Raw genomic sequence first — 16,665 nt, 5'->3', positions numbered from 1 at the left:
ATGAACTTTTCATCCTTTATTTGTTAATTCACAATCACCCGTCTTGTCTATCCAAATGAAGCATATATTCACATTACATTACTATTTACATACATTACTGTTTGAAGGTTTTCTGATGTGATGTCATGGTTGTAAAACAGAAAACACAGAATTTTGTTTTCCCCAATTTTTGATAAACTTATTTAGTTTCTCTAGTAAATTTATATCTTAAGATTTGTTTTTAAAAACTATCGACCCTTGCAAAATAAAGCATATTTTATTAATGAGACAAGTAAACCATAGACATAACTCTAAACAATCCCACTTTACAAGCCACACATCTTATTTTCGACCTCAAACGCTAAAATAGAAAACTACTCGAGATCATGAGTCAAATCTCGAGTTCAACAACCCATGATAGCACAATTGTAAACAAAGTTGTCAGACTGTTTCCGCCCAATCCTGGTCCACTGTGGTGGTCCTTCTTTCGGGACCCATGAATATATTTCAACATGAGCATAGTCCCCATGTGCCCAACGACCACCAACAATAATCACCCGATCCCCACACCCTCTAAACGCAATTCCCCACCCACACATATTATCTGCACTTTCAGGCAACCTGCCTATACTCTCCCACACTTTAACATTCTTATCATACTTCTTCACTTCCATCACCTCACAATCCGCAGCATACAACTCATTATCAACCACCGCTAGCAGGGGTGGCGCCACTGAACCACCACCTCCGCCCGTCCACATGTCGGGAATCACTCTCCATGTCTTAGCCACCGGATCATACTCTTCGCCACATGACAACGGTTTCATATCCTCCCCACCACACCCGCCAATCACATAAAACTTATCATCCATAAACACGCCTGAACTCATTTTTCTTGGCTTCATCAGGTTGGGAAGCGTCTCCCACGCTCCAGACTCGCTGTTGTAACTCTCAACTGTGTCCATGATCTTCCCGTTTGGGTTAACGCCTCCTGCGAATATCGCGATTGTTCCAAGGCTTGCAGACCCAAATAAGCATCTTGGTTTGTTCATTGTTGGCCCCTCTGACCATGAGTTTGTTAGCAGGCTGTATTTGTACACAGCCTGACCTGAAACATGTTTGCCTAGAACCAAAAGGTCTGTCCCAACCCCCATGGACTCTTTATCCGAATACGCGAAGCATGTATCGCTGCTGTTTATCATCGGTAGATGCATCCATTTCTTGCCAACTGGATCAAAAGCCTCCCATTTCAACATGTGGCAAGAAAAATAAACCCAATGTTCTACGACTTTATTCTTGCTTCTTGCTTTGTAGATCTCACCACTCCTGATGAGATCATGAAAGCTCCTGTTTAATGATGCAACAGAAGCATAGCTGAATCGAGGGCAATGGGTGAGAATCTTGATCGAATTCTCACGGCCAACGGCTTGGATCAATGAGTTCTTCTTCGATGGCTCATGTGAGATCAAGCATAGGTCCAAATCGTCGATATAAGCTAATGTGAGTTCAAGATCATCATCAGTATCATCTTCCATTGGCATCTTTTCTAGTTGAGATGCTAGTGTCTCTATCTCATCATCGTTTATATGATGAAAACTGCTCGATTCTTGATTATGTTTCTTCGACATGTTTTCTTGAATTTTTTGGCACAAAATCTCGTTGCTTCTTTCTTTGCTCACCTGCAAGATTACAACTGAAAGCTAGTTAACATATATATTATAATAATCACTAGAAAACAAAGGTAACTAGTAATGTATAATTAATTAGTTATCATATGAAGAAAGCATAATAATTTAGAATCTATCAGCAAATTTGATTTTCTTTTACTGCTCTTTTTCTATTATAAATTTCTTTTTTTTAATTGAAGCAAGGTCCGGTAACACCAATTTACTAAAATATTTACAACAAAAGACATAAAATGAAAGAATATAATTACATAAGTACACAATAAACTAACAACATCAAAAAAGTTATGATGGTTGATGTAACACAAATATATCTATAAATAGAATTATACAATCAGATATCCTAAATGCAAGATCAATCAAATAGTAGGACACACACCTATACGATTTATAATTGAATATTTTAGGAATTTGGAAAATGTAACTTACCAATTCGATAGGACAAAATATAAAATTTTACCCAAAGTATGCTATTACCCTTTTCAACTTCTCTTCTTTGCGTTTTCTTTCTGAAATTTACACATCGGATGGGAATTTAGAGTATTAGTCGGCGAAGAGAGAGCATTGTAAAAGAACAATGATGAGGATTTGAGTTGTAATATTTTACAATAAAACTCCTCTTATGGATAACTACGATTATTCATCAACTAGTTACGACTTATATACACAAAAAAAAAAAAAAGCTAAAAAGAAAGAAAGTGCGGTGTGGGTATCTTTAGAGGTGGCATGAGAGGCGTGATACTGACCTGGCCCACTTACGCGAGATACGCCACTTGTCTTGAAAAGGTGATTCGCAATAGGCCAATTGTACATTGCCACGTCTATTGTTGTATATTTATACGCATTATATATGTGTGCGAAAAACAGTGTCTACAATATCTATATGCTTCTGTATTTAAAAGCCGGTTTTTACGCTTTATTAAGTTTCACTATGTGACTCTAAGTCATGAGTTTCTTACATTTCAACCCCCACCTCACTTTTTGTACAAAGTACATATATTTAGACTGGCTTTCTAAAAACAACCAATACTTAATGATTACGTTTTATATTCTAACTATACGTTACAATTTTATAGTCTTTATGTAACTGAATTTAAAGTTTTACAAGGGGTAATGAATCTCTTGATATAAAGCATTACAACAACTTTTAAGCGGATGTTATATAAAGAAAAAAAGAGTGAGAGAGAGGGAGAAGGGAGAAGGGATCACAAGAAATAAAGAAAGTCTAAAAAATATTTGAGAACTTAAGAAAACCACTATTAACCAAGAATTTCTTTATTTTATTTTTCAATTATTTTTAAATGTTATTGATCTTTTACAACAAAAAAATAACACTATATGTAGTTTGCGATATATATATACACACACACACACACACGTCGTTTGAGATACTGATATGTAACGTCGTGAGACACGTATAACATTTTTTACGATACTAGTATTTTAGATAAAGAAATGAAAAAAATAAAATAAAGAATTAATTAGTTGATAGTGATTTTCAAGTTTTTAGTGGAAATATAAACAAATATTAGCTAGAAAATCTACACATGTATAAGTCATGATACATTATACTACTTACACATAACCTATATATCTATATAAAAGGTTAAATTAAAAAGACGTGAACAAATTAGTTTGATGGATTACATGCATATAACAACCCAAAATATTCAAAAAAAAAAAAAAAAAAACTACCGATAAAAAAACCAATTCAAGAATGTTATTTTTGTATATATTTTTTATTAAGTTTACTCTAATACGTAAATATGTAACAATTGTATTTTTTAACAACAATTGTTATATAATATTCAACATAATTTACTATTTTAATAAATTATATGGTCCTGAAGTTTTGAAAGTAACCGAATTTTTGTTGCAAGGAGGGAAAGGTAGGTGTGATAAAGAATCTATATCAAGTTAACCCAAAGTTTAATACAAATATAATAGTTATTGGTTTGTAATCAAATACAAAGGTTTCTAAAAGTAAGAAGTCGTACAAAGGGTATTGACGTGAGGTCGAAGACTAAGTCAAAAATAATCCAAAGACACTAAATAACTAGTGGTAAATGGGTATCCAATACAGGGAGTTTGTGGAAAATATATTATCTAAGCAGTTTGCAAATTACTAGAATTAAAACTAAAATGCAGAAAATTAATCTCGTAGTTTTGGTTGTTTGGTTTGTTAAACTAAAATTAACTAAAAAGCACTTAACAAGGTTTTGATTCAGAGATGAGAGGATATGTTCTCCTCCGGTTTCAAGTTTCTACGAATGATATGTTAAAGTTTAATTGGGATGAACTACATAGACATAGTATGCACGTTTGAATGTGATAAAGGGGGACTAAGTACTTGGATTACAAGAACGCAAGGTAGTCACCCGATAGCCAATTTGATATTGCCAACCCCGAATCCCTCCTAATAAATCCTGATAGCCTACGACACCAAGAAGAACTGATGGTTTAGAATGCGAAAATTAACAATACAAATAACTACAAATCAAACTCACAATCACCATAGTAATATAATCACAATGACCAAATTACTATCCCATAAATAACATAAACAATAACAATCATTCAATTCGAAACCTTACAATCCGAGGGAAAACATACAAGAACTTAGCCACACATTGTTCGGTTGATCATCACTTCAATTCCGGTGTTCATGTGAATCAAAGATGGAAAAGCAATGATAGAAACACCCAAAATGATGTTTTGTCACCCTAAATTCGCCCCCAAAACAGTTCTGAACAAAAACCAATGATAAGGATGATCAAAAGTCACAACCACCAACAATTAAAAAGGAGTTACAAAATTTGCGTCTGGCTCCACCGTAAGCTACGGTGGCCACCGTAGCTGATGGTGGTCTTCAAATGGCCTACGGTGACTTCTTTCTGTCTTACAGTGGGAATTTTTGTCAGGGTCTACCGTAGCTTACGGTAGCTACCGTAAGCTATGGTTGGCTTCAGCTAAGAAATTTTGTTTTCTTCATAACTTTCTTGTTTCAACTCGGTTTTCTTCGTTGTTTTTGCCCACGTTCTCGTAATTTCATCCTCTATCTTGTTATCTTCTTAATTCTTCAATTCCAATAAATTATTTTATTCTTTTATGCTCCATATTGCGTGTTGTTAAAAAAACCAATGGGGTTATATTACCACTTACGGGTAAGTATGACCGACTTGTTTTAAGGGTTTCTTAATTCTAGCTTCTTTTCCTGAATAATACATGGTTTAAAGAGAACAAAAAAAAAAAAACAAAATGTTCACGGCATTGGCGGACCCACCCTTTGGCCAATGTGGGCGGCCGCACCCCTTGAAAAAACATTAGTGTATATTTTAGGCAAAAAAAAACCCGACCGCACTCTTTGAAAATATGGTTGAACACCTCATCCGCACCCCCGGCAGATGATTCCTGGGTCCGCCACTTGTTCGCGGGTAAAACACGTAGATTGGTATCGCTGTCAAAACCACATAAGGCGAACTACTGGTAGACACATGACGAGGAGCTTTCAAAGGCACAACCGAGGTGGGCATCTTTTGTCACACCCCCAAAATCCCACACGCGGAGTACCACCGCTTGGAGGCGTGACTGACCAGGATCAAGCCATCAATCATATCAAACATAGCATTTAATAATAACAAAAGTAATTAAGGTGGTTCATCATGACATGATTGATGTTTCAAAACCAAACATTGTTTAAGTAGCGGAAGCATAGTAGTGTAGACTCCAAAATAGTTATAAGTTCAAATATCGTTCATGATCCATATCCCACGACGACCCGCTCCTCCCTGTGCAAGCTCCATAATGTACCTAAGGTCCTGCAAGGCATGCAGCAAATAGTCAACAACTAGTTGAGCGAGTTCACAGAAAGTAAGTTCGTAATAATCATGCGTAAGTTCATCTAATAAGGCTTCCCAAGCAAGAATATTCTATTGGTGAGGGATTCTCACGTTTATCCTTTATAACGGGGCTTCCCATTATGGTACTTACTAGACTATTTCCAACCATGTGTTCTTCTTAATCCGAGAACAGGAATACGTACAGGGTCACATAGGCTTTACGTGACGTGCCCTTCCCCGAGGACAGTGGTACGTGTGGGGGCTGCGCAGGATTTACACAGCGTGTCCTTCCGACCCGGAAGACAGTAGAAGGTATTGGGTTACGCAGGATTTACGTAACGTGTCCTCCCGACCCGGGAGACAATTGGCAATTACTGGGTTACGCAGGATTTACGTAACGTGTCCTGACTATCCTGAGGACGATGGTCTATAGTCTAGTGATTGCGTAAGTACGAGTAATCATTCCATATCAAATCATTCCAACCCAATTCCCACCCGGGAATCCCATGCCTTGGCTGTGTGAACTCACCTTGGATTGCTCGGCAGATACACAAAGAGTACAGGTAGCAAGTAAATGGTCAACCACGTCCTATCACGGTTTTTGTACAAGTCAGGTTTTGACTTCACGTAATGCACGTATAAAACATACAAGTTAACATGTTTCGAGCACTTATAGAACATGGTAACACTTAGCAGTCAAGAGCATAACTTGTGCGTTCTAATCTTGGCCCAACATAACCCGGCCCAATTTATATACCACATATTAAACTTGTGCGATCCAATGTCTAAGCCCGAAAGACAATCAGCCCAAATAATATTCACCCAAATAACATATCGGCCCAATAAAAGTCCAATGGTATACACGGCCCAAATACATAACGCATGACAGTCAATTGCATAAGTCCAAAATGTTTGGCCCAGAATGATTGGGCCCGTGACAGTGTGAGTCCAAAACAGTGTACGAGCATAACTGGTCTCGAGTTGCAACCAGCGATCTCGAGTCGCAACAGAGGGTTTCGAGTCGCAACAGAAGATTACGAGTCGCAACGGTGGTTTCGGCTTGTCATGGTCCGGTTACGAGTCGCAACAGGACTCGCAACCTCGGTTGCGACTTGTGCTGCTTGTGCTAGTGTTGTGGTTTCGAGTCGCAACTGGAGGTATCGACTCGCAACCGTGTTGGTCTATCAATTTGTAACAGATTTCCATAATCATTAGCAACAATTTATCCGTAATTCTTGCAAACAGTTTAGGCAGTTTCGAAATCAGATCAATCAACAACTTTTAACAATTTCATAATATCTTCAATTCACGTTCATTTAACAAGAACATATATAACAGTAATTAATCAATGATTCAGCCTATCATCCTTCAGAACATAAACCGTGTATTAGAGTATCAAGCATCCTAACCGGTTAACATCTACTTGGACCGATTAATCATATCATACCCGACATCATAACAAAACAGAAAATCATAATGCATCAAGTTATGAACCGAACCACTAGTAACATCCTAATCCATCATGAAGTCCGATTACTATCAAAATCACATAAACACGAAAATCATGAACTCAAACTAACCGAGATGAAGAGAAGGGATCCGGATTCAACAAGCTTCGATGCGTGTTTTTCTTCGGCAGCCCTTGGTTCCGAGTTGAGAGAGTTTGTGTGTGTGTGTGTTCTTAGTTGCAAGGAGAATTGTGAAAACTAGCAACCCTAATTGTGTATGCATACGTATAAGAGAAGTGGGCCGGAACCTCACTTGGGCCGCCTTGTGGTCTCGAGTTGGGTGTGTGGCCCGAATGGGCTTGTATGCGGTTGGGTTAACATTTGGTTCACATAACATATGCATTCTCATTAAATCATATAGCACGTAACAGTCAATCAATCAATGAAATCACAAAGTTCTAAACCGTTACACGTAATCTAAGAGTCGGTAAAGTACGAGTTGTCACATTATCCCCAACTTAAAAGAAATTTCGTCCCGAAATTTGGTATGCACTCACTGAGGAAGCTAGGTAAAGTGTATTGTTTACTGATTTTCCTGGGGTGTCACATCCTCCCCCCGTTGACCTGGAATTTCGTCCCGAAATTCCGAAGTAGTAGCTTCAGCCTCAGTAGTGGTTGCATTGGTTTCGAATAACTGGGGGTACTTTTCTGTCATCCTGTCTTCGCGTTCCCAGGTGTACTCTGGGCCACGTTTGGAGTTCCAACGTACTCGAACAAGAGGGATTCTCTTGCTTTTGAGGACCTTCACATCCCGGTCCGTGATTTCTACTGGTTCCTCGACGAACTGCAACCGCTCGTCGATAGTGAGTTCCTTAAAAGGAATGATGAGGGTTTCATCTGATAGGCACTTCTTTAGGTTCGACACATGAAAGACATTGTGAACTGCCCCGAGTTCAGCTGGTAGGTTTAGCTTGTATGCTACTTTGCCAATCTTTTCTATGATTTCGAATGGTCCGACGTACCGCGGATTTAGTTTGCCCCGTTTGCCAAAACGTACCACACCCTTCCAGGGTGAGACTTTTAATAAAACCCGGTCCCCGACCTGAAATTCCAATGGCTTTCTACGCTTGTCCGCGTAGGCTTTCTGACGGTCGCGTGCTGCCGCCATGCGTTGTCGTATCTGTGCAATCTTTTTTGTGGCGTCCACTACTATCTCTGGACCCGTAATCTGACTATCCCCCACCTCTGCCCAACAGAGAGGTGACCGGCATTTACGTCCGTACAATGCCTCGAATGGAGCGGCTTGAATGCTGGTGTGATAACTATTATTATACGAGAACTCCACCAAAGGGAGGTGCTTTTCCCAGCCGTTGCCGAAATCGATAACGCATGCCCTAAGCATGTCTTCAAGTGTTTGAATCGTTCGCTCAGACTGTCCATCCGTCTGAGGATGATATGCTGTGCTCATGTCTAATCGTGAGCCGAAAGATTTGTGCATCGCTTGCCAAAGCTCTGACGTGAATCGTGCATCGCGATCCAAAATGATGGATGTGGGCACCCCGTGCCTCGAAACAACTTCTTTAAGATAAACGTCTGCTAGAGTGGAGAACTTATCTGTTTCTTTTATAGGTAGGAAGTGTGCAGACTTGGTGAGTCGATCCACGATCACCCATATGGTATCATTCCCACGCTGGGATCTAGGTAGGCCTGTAACGAAATCCATGGAAATTTCTTCCCATTTCCACTGAGGTATCTTAGGCTGTTGAAGTAGGCCCGCTGGTTTCTGGTATTCAACCTTGACTCTCGCACAGGTCAAGCATTTTCCAACATATGTAGCGATGTGGACCTTCATACTAGGCCACCAGTATGTAGTACTGATGTCGTGGTACATTTTGTCCGACCCTGGATGTACCGAGTAGCGAGACTTGTGAGCTTCATCCATTACAAGTTCGCGTAGACCGCCATAAAGTGGGACCCAAATACGCCCCGTTACATAGTAAGCGCCGTCTGCCTTCTGTTCCAATCGTTGTCGTGAGCCGCGTAAGGCTTCAGCCTTGACGTTTTCGGGTTTCAATGCTTCTACCTGAGCATCTCGTATCTGTGTAGGAAGGCTAGACTGAATCGTAAGCTGTAGCGCTCGCACGCGCCGTGGTAGAGTGTCTTTCCGACTGAGGGCATCAGCCACAACATTGGCCTTGCCTGGATGGTACTTGATAGCGCATTCGTAATCGTTCAGTAACTCGACCCATCGTCGTTGACGCATATTCAAATCCTTCTGCTTAAGAATATGCTCGAGACTCCTGTGATCGGTATAAATCGTGCACCTGGTACCGTACAGGTAGTGTCGCCATATCTTAAGCGCGAAAACAATAGCTCCCAGCTCTAAATCGTGCGTCGTGTAGTTCCGTTCATGAATCTTAAGTTGGCGTGAAGCGTAAGCAATAACCTTGTCGCGCTGCATTAACACACATCCAAGTCCCCGAATGGATGCATCACAATAAACCACGAAGTCATCTGTGCCCTCTGGCAAAGAGAGTATAGGTGCGCTGCACAGCCTATCCTTTAGGTACTGAAATGCAGTTTCCTGCGTGTTGCCCCAACGGTAAGTGACACCCTTCTGTGTCAGTAGTGTAAGTGGTTGCGCGATCTTGGAGAAGTCTTTGATAAACCGTCTGTAGTAACCTGTCAAGCCCAAGAATTGGCGTATTTCCGTTGGCGTACTTGGTGCAGGCCAGTTTCTGATCGAGTCTACCTTGGATGGATCGACATGGATCCCATCCTTGTTTACTACGTGGCCTAAGAAATGGACTTCACGAAGCCAGAAGTCGCATTTCGAAAACTTAGCGTATAGTTGTTCCTTCCGAAGGAGTTCCAAAATGAGGCGTAGATGCTGCTCGTGTTCCTCCTGACTCTTGGAGTAGATCAGAATGTCGTCGATGAATACTATAACGAACTTGTCAAGATAGGGTTTGCACACCCTGTTCATAAGATCCATAAATACAGCAGGCGCGTTCGTTAACCCGAACGGCATGACAAGAAACTCGTAGTGGCCATAACGAGTTCTGAATGCGGTTTTGGAGACGTCCTCATCCCGGACTCTCAGCTGATGATAACCAGACCTCAAGTCTATCTTCGAATAGTAACACGACCCTTGTAACTGGTCGAATAAGTCGTCTATGCGTGGGAGAGGATAACGGTTCTTCACCGTCTCCTTGTTCAGCTCCCTGTAGTCTATGCACATTCTGAACGTACCGTCTTTCTTTTTCACAAATAGTACTGGAGCTCCCCAAGGCGAAGAGCTTGGACGAATGAAGCCCTTTTCCAAGAGCTCTTGTAGCTGCTTTGACAATTCTTCCAATTCTGATGGAGCTAGACGGTATGGTGCGCGAGCTATGGGTGCTGCTCCTAGAGCGAGCTCGATTTGAAATTCGACCTGACGATGAGGCGGTAAGCCAGGTAAGTCTTCAGGAAACACCTGAGGGTAATCACGTACAATTGGAATATCCTCCAGTTTCTTTTCCTTTGCTGACGCGTCTGTAACGAGTGTCAGAATGGCAGTATGCCCCTTTCGTAAGCATTTCTGAGCCTTCAAGAAAGAGATGATGCCAACTACAGCACCACTCTTGTCACCTTGAACTTCGAGAGGTTCCTGACCAGAACGAGGAATGCGAATAATCTTCTCGCTGCATAAGATTTCTGCCTGGTGTTGGGATAACCAATCCATCCCAATCACGACGTCGAAGCTACCCAAAACTATGGGAATGAGGTCTGTGACAACTCGAACTTTAGACTCGCTTTGTGTAACACTATGTGCATATGTGAACTAGACTATATGGTTGGACTTAATAAATGTTTTGTTATTTTGTGTTATGTGAGCTTTGTGAATCATGTGTTGTGTTATATTGTACGTATGTATGTACCGAACCGCACAAGAAACGCACAACACACACACACCTACATTGGATCGCACAAAGCCGTTGGGCTTTACACCTTGTACACGGACCAATATGGCAGCCCATGTAAGGGCCGGCCCACCCCCTCTAACCGTGTATACACCATTAGGGAATTGGCTTTACCTCATTTGTTACAAACTACTTTACACACACAAAACCCTAGTTACTATTTCTCTCTCTCTCGTTGCTTGGAAACCGACGGCAGCACAAGATCCCTATTCGGATCATCCTTGTCCTTTCGCTAATCTGGTTAGTATGATTACATGTTGTTGTTGCTTCTTGATGTTAAGTGATTTGTATGGCTATTGTGATTGATTATGCTAGTAAAGTTTGTATGAATATTAATCGGCTCATGTGTATAGTTAAAGCTCACAAGAAATCGGATTATAGTGTTAATTGATATGTTGTTGTTAATCGTATGATAAGTGATCGGATGTATGGCAAATCGACTGTTATGTGATATTGCTCGGATATTGTGCATGTATTCAAGGATAGGAAGCAAGAACACGAATCCAGGATGTTACATGTTTAAATGTTTTAAGTTTCGTACATGATTGAATCAAATTAGGGTTTATACGAGTTCATGATGTAATGCCCTATTTGATCGATATAATGCCCTACGATTTGTTGGAATTGTGTTGATTGGGTTAGATAAATTTGGAAATAGTTAATTGATTGTAACTGTTAGCATGAATTATGGAATTTTGTTAACTGGTCGCACAAGGTGGTCCAAACGTACAAGACTACTGGATCGGACAAGCTATCCTACTTGGGCCGAGTGAACCGGGTAGTTTGGGCTGGTTAGGATCGCACAACCCAGCCCAGTCGTACAACAGGTCCCAGTCGCACAATACTAGCAGATTGCCTGATCGCACAACACCTAGTGGATCACACAAGCTAGTGTGGATCGCACAAGGTGTTGGGCCACACACTAGTTACATGTTTTATTTAACTGATGGGCCGGACAGACGCACAAGCCCAAGACATCTCGCACAACCCAACTTGATCGTACAAGATCATTCGGGTCGCACAAGAGTTACACGATGTTATGTTGGGCCGAGACCTTTATACTTGACTTTCTAGTTGGGCCGTTTATGTTGAACTTCTTGTTTATATGTTGGACCGATTACTTTGGGCTAATGAGTTAACTTCATATGTTATTTGTTTAACCGATTGGGCCTCAAGCCCAATCCCGAATCGCACAACCCCAACGGACTCGCACAAGTTACTTATGCACATTGGGCCGGATAGTTTGGGCCTACTTGTTTAAACTGTACGGGTTAAATGTATTGTTTATCTGTCAAACGTTGCCATGATCTATACGTGATAGTAACGTGTTAACTTATGTGAATCATTCGTGCATTATCTTAGTCAAATCCTGACTTGCATGGTAACCCTGTTAGGACGTGGTTGACCACCCTTAGTTCAAGAGTCTTTTATTTGTGTATCTGCCGAGCAAACCAAGGTGAGTTCACACAGCCAAGGCATGGGATTCCCGGGTTGGGAATTGGGTTGGATATGTTATTGTAAAGGGAGTTACTCGTACTTACGCATATACCAGACTATAGACCATCGTCCTCAGGTTAGTCAGGACACGTTACGTAAAGCCTACGTAACCCAGTACAATTGCCATATGTCTCCCGGGTCGGGAGGACACGTTACGTAAAACCTACGTAACCCAATACCATCTACTGGCTTCCAGGTCGGAAGGCCACGCTGCGTAAAGCCTACGTAGCCCCCACGCGTACCACTGTCCTCGGGGAAGGGCACGTCACGTAAAGCCTACGTGACCCTGTACGTTTTCCTGTTCTCAGTAAGAAGAACACATGGTCGGAAGTTAGTCTAGTAAGTACCGTTAATGAGAAGCCCTCATTAGCCAGGATAAACATGGGAAGCCCCCACCTTTAGTATACACTAGTATGGGAAGCCCCCACTAGCTACACATATGCATTATGTTATGAACTTACTTTCTGTGAACTCGCTCAACTAGTTTGTTGATTATTTGCTGCATGCCTTGCAGGACCTTAGGTATACTGGAGCTTGCACAGGGAGGAGCTGGGCGTTGTGGGTTTGGATTCATGAACGTTATTCGAACTTATATTTATTTTGAGATTACATACTATGCTTCCGCTACTTAAACGATGTTGGTTTTTGAAACATCAATCATGTCATGATGATTTACATTACTTACTTTGATTATTAAATGCTATGTTTGATATGATTGATGGCTTGATCCTGGTCAGTCACGCTCCCAAGCGGTGGTACTCCGCAGGTGGATTTTGGGGGTGTGACAGATTGGTATCAGAGCCATTGGTTATAGAGAACTTGGTTTTAATATGGGAAAACGTTTTTATTAAAACCGGACTATAACCAGTACAGTGCTCCCAACGATCCACAACGACGCTTCGCTCCACGTGCAAGACTCGACATCTTAGGTAATAAGGGTTATGTTTATTGCCTGTTTGCTAGAACTGCTTAGAACTTTGCTCGCATTACGCTTAGATACACATGCTTTGATTACATGAGAACATCTATATGCCTACGCTTTTCTGTCATCGCCCTACTCGCGAACCATTCTTACGTATGCTACTTGTTACTATGAAGATCATGTCTGGAAGAATCAACATGACGCAAGCCCAGCTAGAGGCTCTTGTTCAAGCTCAAGTTGCTGCGGCAGTTGCAGCAGCTCAAGCAGGTAGTATATCCTGCAGTATAGGCACACACTAGGATCTTTAGATCCTACATTAACTCTCGTATTTAACTTCGTCCTATTCGTACACAATAGGTCAACACGCGCAGCAGCCTGTCTGCACGTTCAAGAACTTCATGGACTGTCGTCCAAACTCTTTCAGCGGCACAGAGGGGGCAGTGGGACTCCTCCATTGGTTTGAAAAGTTAGAATCGGTTTTCGAAATGTGCGAGTGCCCTGAGGCTCGCAAGGTCAAGTTTGCCACCGGCACTTTGGAAGGAATAGCACTGACTTGGTGGAACGCCCAAGTCCAGATCTTAGGGTTGGCAGCTGCTAACGCCACCCCATGGAACGATTTCAAGGAACTCATCAAGCGTGAGTATTGCACACGTGAGGATATTCACAAGCTGGAAGACGAACTGTACAATCTGAAGATGGTTGGGTCAGAAATCGAAGCATATACCAAACGGTCGAATGAGCTGGCCGTTCTGTGTCCAACTATGGTGGACCCTCCATACAAGCGCATTGAGTTGTATCTCAAGGGATTGGCGCCAGAAATTCAGAGCCACGTGACGTCGGCTAACCTCGAAAACATCCAGGAAATTCAGCGCCTAGCTCACCGTATCACCGATCAGGCAGTGGATCAGAATAAACTGCCCAAGCGTGTTAATGCTACTGCTAACGTCACCACCTCAGTTACTCCTGCTACATCTGGTGACAGTAAAAGAAAGTGGGATGGGGATTCCAGCAAAGGTTCAGCATCTGTTCAACCACAAGCTCAGCAGCAGAAGATTGACCACTATCAGAGTCCCAGTCAGCAATCCTCTAGTGGTCACAGGCAGAGGAGATATCAGGGTAGTCAACCTAGGTGCCACAACTGCAACAGGCATCACCACGGCCCATGCAGCAAGGGTCGTTGTCAGAGGTGTCTTAAGATGGGTCACGAGGCCAAAGACTGTAGGAGTCCACGGCCTGCGAATCAGAATCAGCAGCCTCAGCAACCAGCCCCACAGAACCAGCAGCAGCAGCAGCCGCCACAGCGTGGAAACCGGGGGTGTTTCCAGTGTGGGGCTGAAGGTCATTTCAAACGCGATTGCCCTCAATTGAACTAGAATCGCAACAACAATAACCAGGACAACGGGAACAACAACGGTGGAAACAACAACAACAACGGCAATGAAGCTCGTGGTCGCGCTTTCGTACTAGGTCGGGGCGACGCAGTGAACGATCCCAACGTTGTTATGGGTAAGTTTCTCCTCGACAATATTTACGTTACTGTTTTATTTGATTCGGGTGCGGATACAAGCTATATGTCTGTGAAAATGTGTCAACTGCTAAAACGTGCACCAACACTTTTACCCACCAAACATGTAGTAGAGTTAGCTAACGGTAAAAGTCTAGAAGCCACGCACGTAGTTCAGGGTTGTAATCTTATCCTAGCTGGTCAAGCCTTCTCTATTGATCTCATACCCATAGTTTTGGGTAGCTTCGACGTCGTGATTGGGATGGATTGGTTGTCCCAACACCAGGCAGAAATTTTATGCAGCGAGAAGATTATTCGCATTCCTCGTTCTGGTCAGGAACCTCTCGAAGTGCAAGGTGACAAGAGTGGTGCTGTGGTTGGCATCATCTCTTTCTTGAAGGCTCAGAAGTGCTTACGTAAGGGGCACACTGCCATTCTGGCACTCGTTACAGACGCATCAGCAAAGGAAAAGAAATTGGAAGATATTCCAATTGTACGTGATTACCCTCAGGTGTTTCCTGAAGACTTACCTGGCTTACCACCTCATCGTCAGGTCGAATTTCAAATCGAGCTCGCTCCAGGAGCAGCACCCATAGCTCGCGCACCATATCGTCTAGCTCCATCGGAATTGGAGGAACTGTCAAAGCAACTGCAGGAACTCTTGGAAAAGGGTTTCATACGACCAAGCTCTTCGCCTTGGGGAGCTCCAGTACTTTTCGTGAAAAAGAAGGACGGTACGTTCAGGATGTGCATCGACTACCGTGAACTCAACAAGGTGACGGTGAAGAACCGTTATCCTCTTCCGCGCATCGACGATTTATTCGACCAGTTGCAAGGGTCGTGCTACTACTCGAAGATAGACTTAAGGTCAGGGTACCATCAGCTGAGAGTCCGGGATGAGGACATCTCCAAGACAGCCTTCAGAACTCGTTACGGACACTACGAATTTCTCGTCATGCCTTTCGGGTTAACGAACGCGCCTGCTGTATTTATGGATCTTATGAACAGGGTGTGCAAACCCTATCTTGACAAGTTCGTCATAGTTTTCATCGACGACATTCTGATCTACTCCAAGAGTCAGGAGGAACACGAGCAGCATCTTCGTCTCGTTTTGGAACTTCTTCGGAAGGAACAGTTGTACGCCAAGCTTTCTAAATGCGACTTCTGGCTTCGTGAAGTCCACTTCTTAGGCCATGTGGTGAACAAGGATGGGATCCATGTCGATCCATCCAAGGTAGATTCGATCAGAAACTGGTCTGCACCGCGTACGCCAACGGAAATACGCCAATTCTTGGGTTTGGCAGGTTACTACAGACGGTTTATTAGAGACTTTTCGAAGATTGCTCAGCCGCTTACGTTACTGACACAGAAGGGTGTTACCTATCGCTGGGGAGAGCCCCAGGAGACTGCTTTTCAGCACCTAAAGGATAGACTCTGCAGTGCACCTATCCTCTCTTTGCCAGAGGGCACAGATGACTTCGTGGTTTATTGTGATGTATCCATTCGGGGACTGGGATGTGTGTTAATGCAGCGCGACAAGGTTATCGCTTACGCTTCTCGTCAACTCAAGGTTCATGAACGCAACTACACGACGCACGATTTAGAGCTGGGAGCTGTTGTTTTCGCGCTTAAGATATGGCGACACTACCTGTACGGTACCAGGTGCACGATTTACACCGATCACAGGAGTCTCGAGCATATCCTTAAGCAGAAGGATTTGAACAAGCGTCAACGACGATGGGTCGAGTTACTTAATGACTACGAATGCGCTATCAAGTATCATCCAGGCAAAGCCAATGTTGTGGCTGATGCCCTCAGTCGGAAGGACA

General features: G+C 42.6%; 1 protein-coding gene across 1 annotated transcript; it reads right to left on the bottom strand.

The window, feature by feature from the left end:
- Window positions 1–279: 279 nt before the first annotated feature.
- On the bottom strand, window positions 280–1,642 carry LOC110871457 (F-box/kelch-repeat protein SKIP11). Its single transcript, XM_022120199.2, has one exon. The coding sequence runs from the start codon at window positions 1,605–1,607 to the stop codon at window positions 384–386; it is 1,224 nt and encodes a 407-aa protein (XP_021975891.1). The 5' UTR covers window positions 1,608–1,642; the 3' UTR covers window positions 280–383.
- Window positions 1,643–16,665: the final 15,023 nt, after the last annotated feature.

The sequence above is a fragment of the Helianthus annuus genome, chromosome 8 (assembly GCF_002127325.2).
Source record: "Helianthus annuus cultivar XRQ/B chromosome 8, HanXRQr2.0-SUNRISE, whole genome shotgun sequence".
In the NCBI taxonomy this organism is placed as follows: domain Eukaryota; kingdom Viridiplantae; phylum Streptophyta; class Magnoliopsida; order Asterales; family Asteraceae; genus Helianthus; species Helianthus annuus.
Note: the sequence above shows the minus strand (reverse complement) of the source record. Positions and strands in the feature narration are given on the sequence as shown.

Bases quoted from the DNA above. Each gene is read 5' to 3' on its own strand.
- LOC110871457 (XM_022120199.2), bottom strand. From the start codon at position 1,607: ATGTCGAAGAAACATAATCAAGAATCGAGCAGTTTTCATCATATAAAC.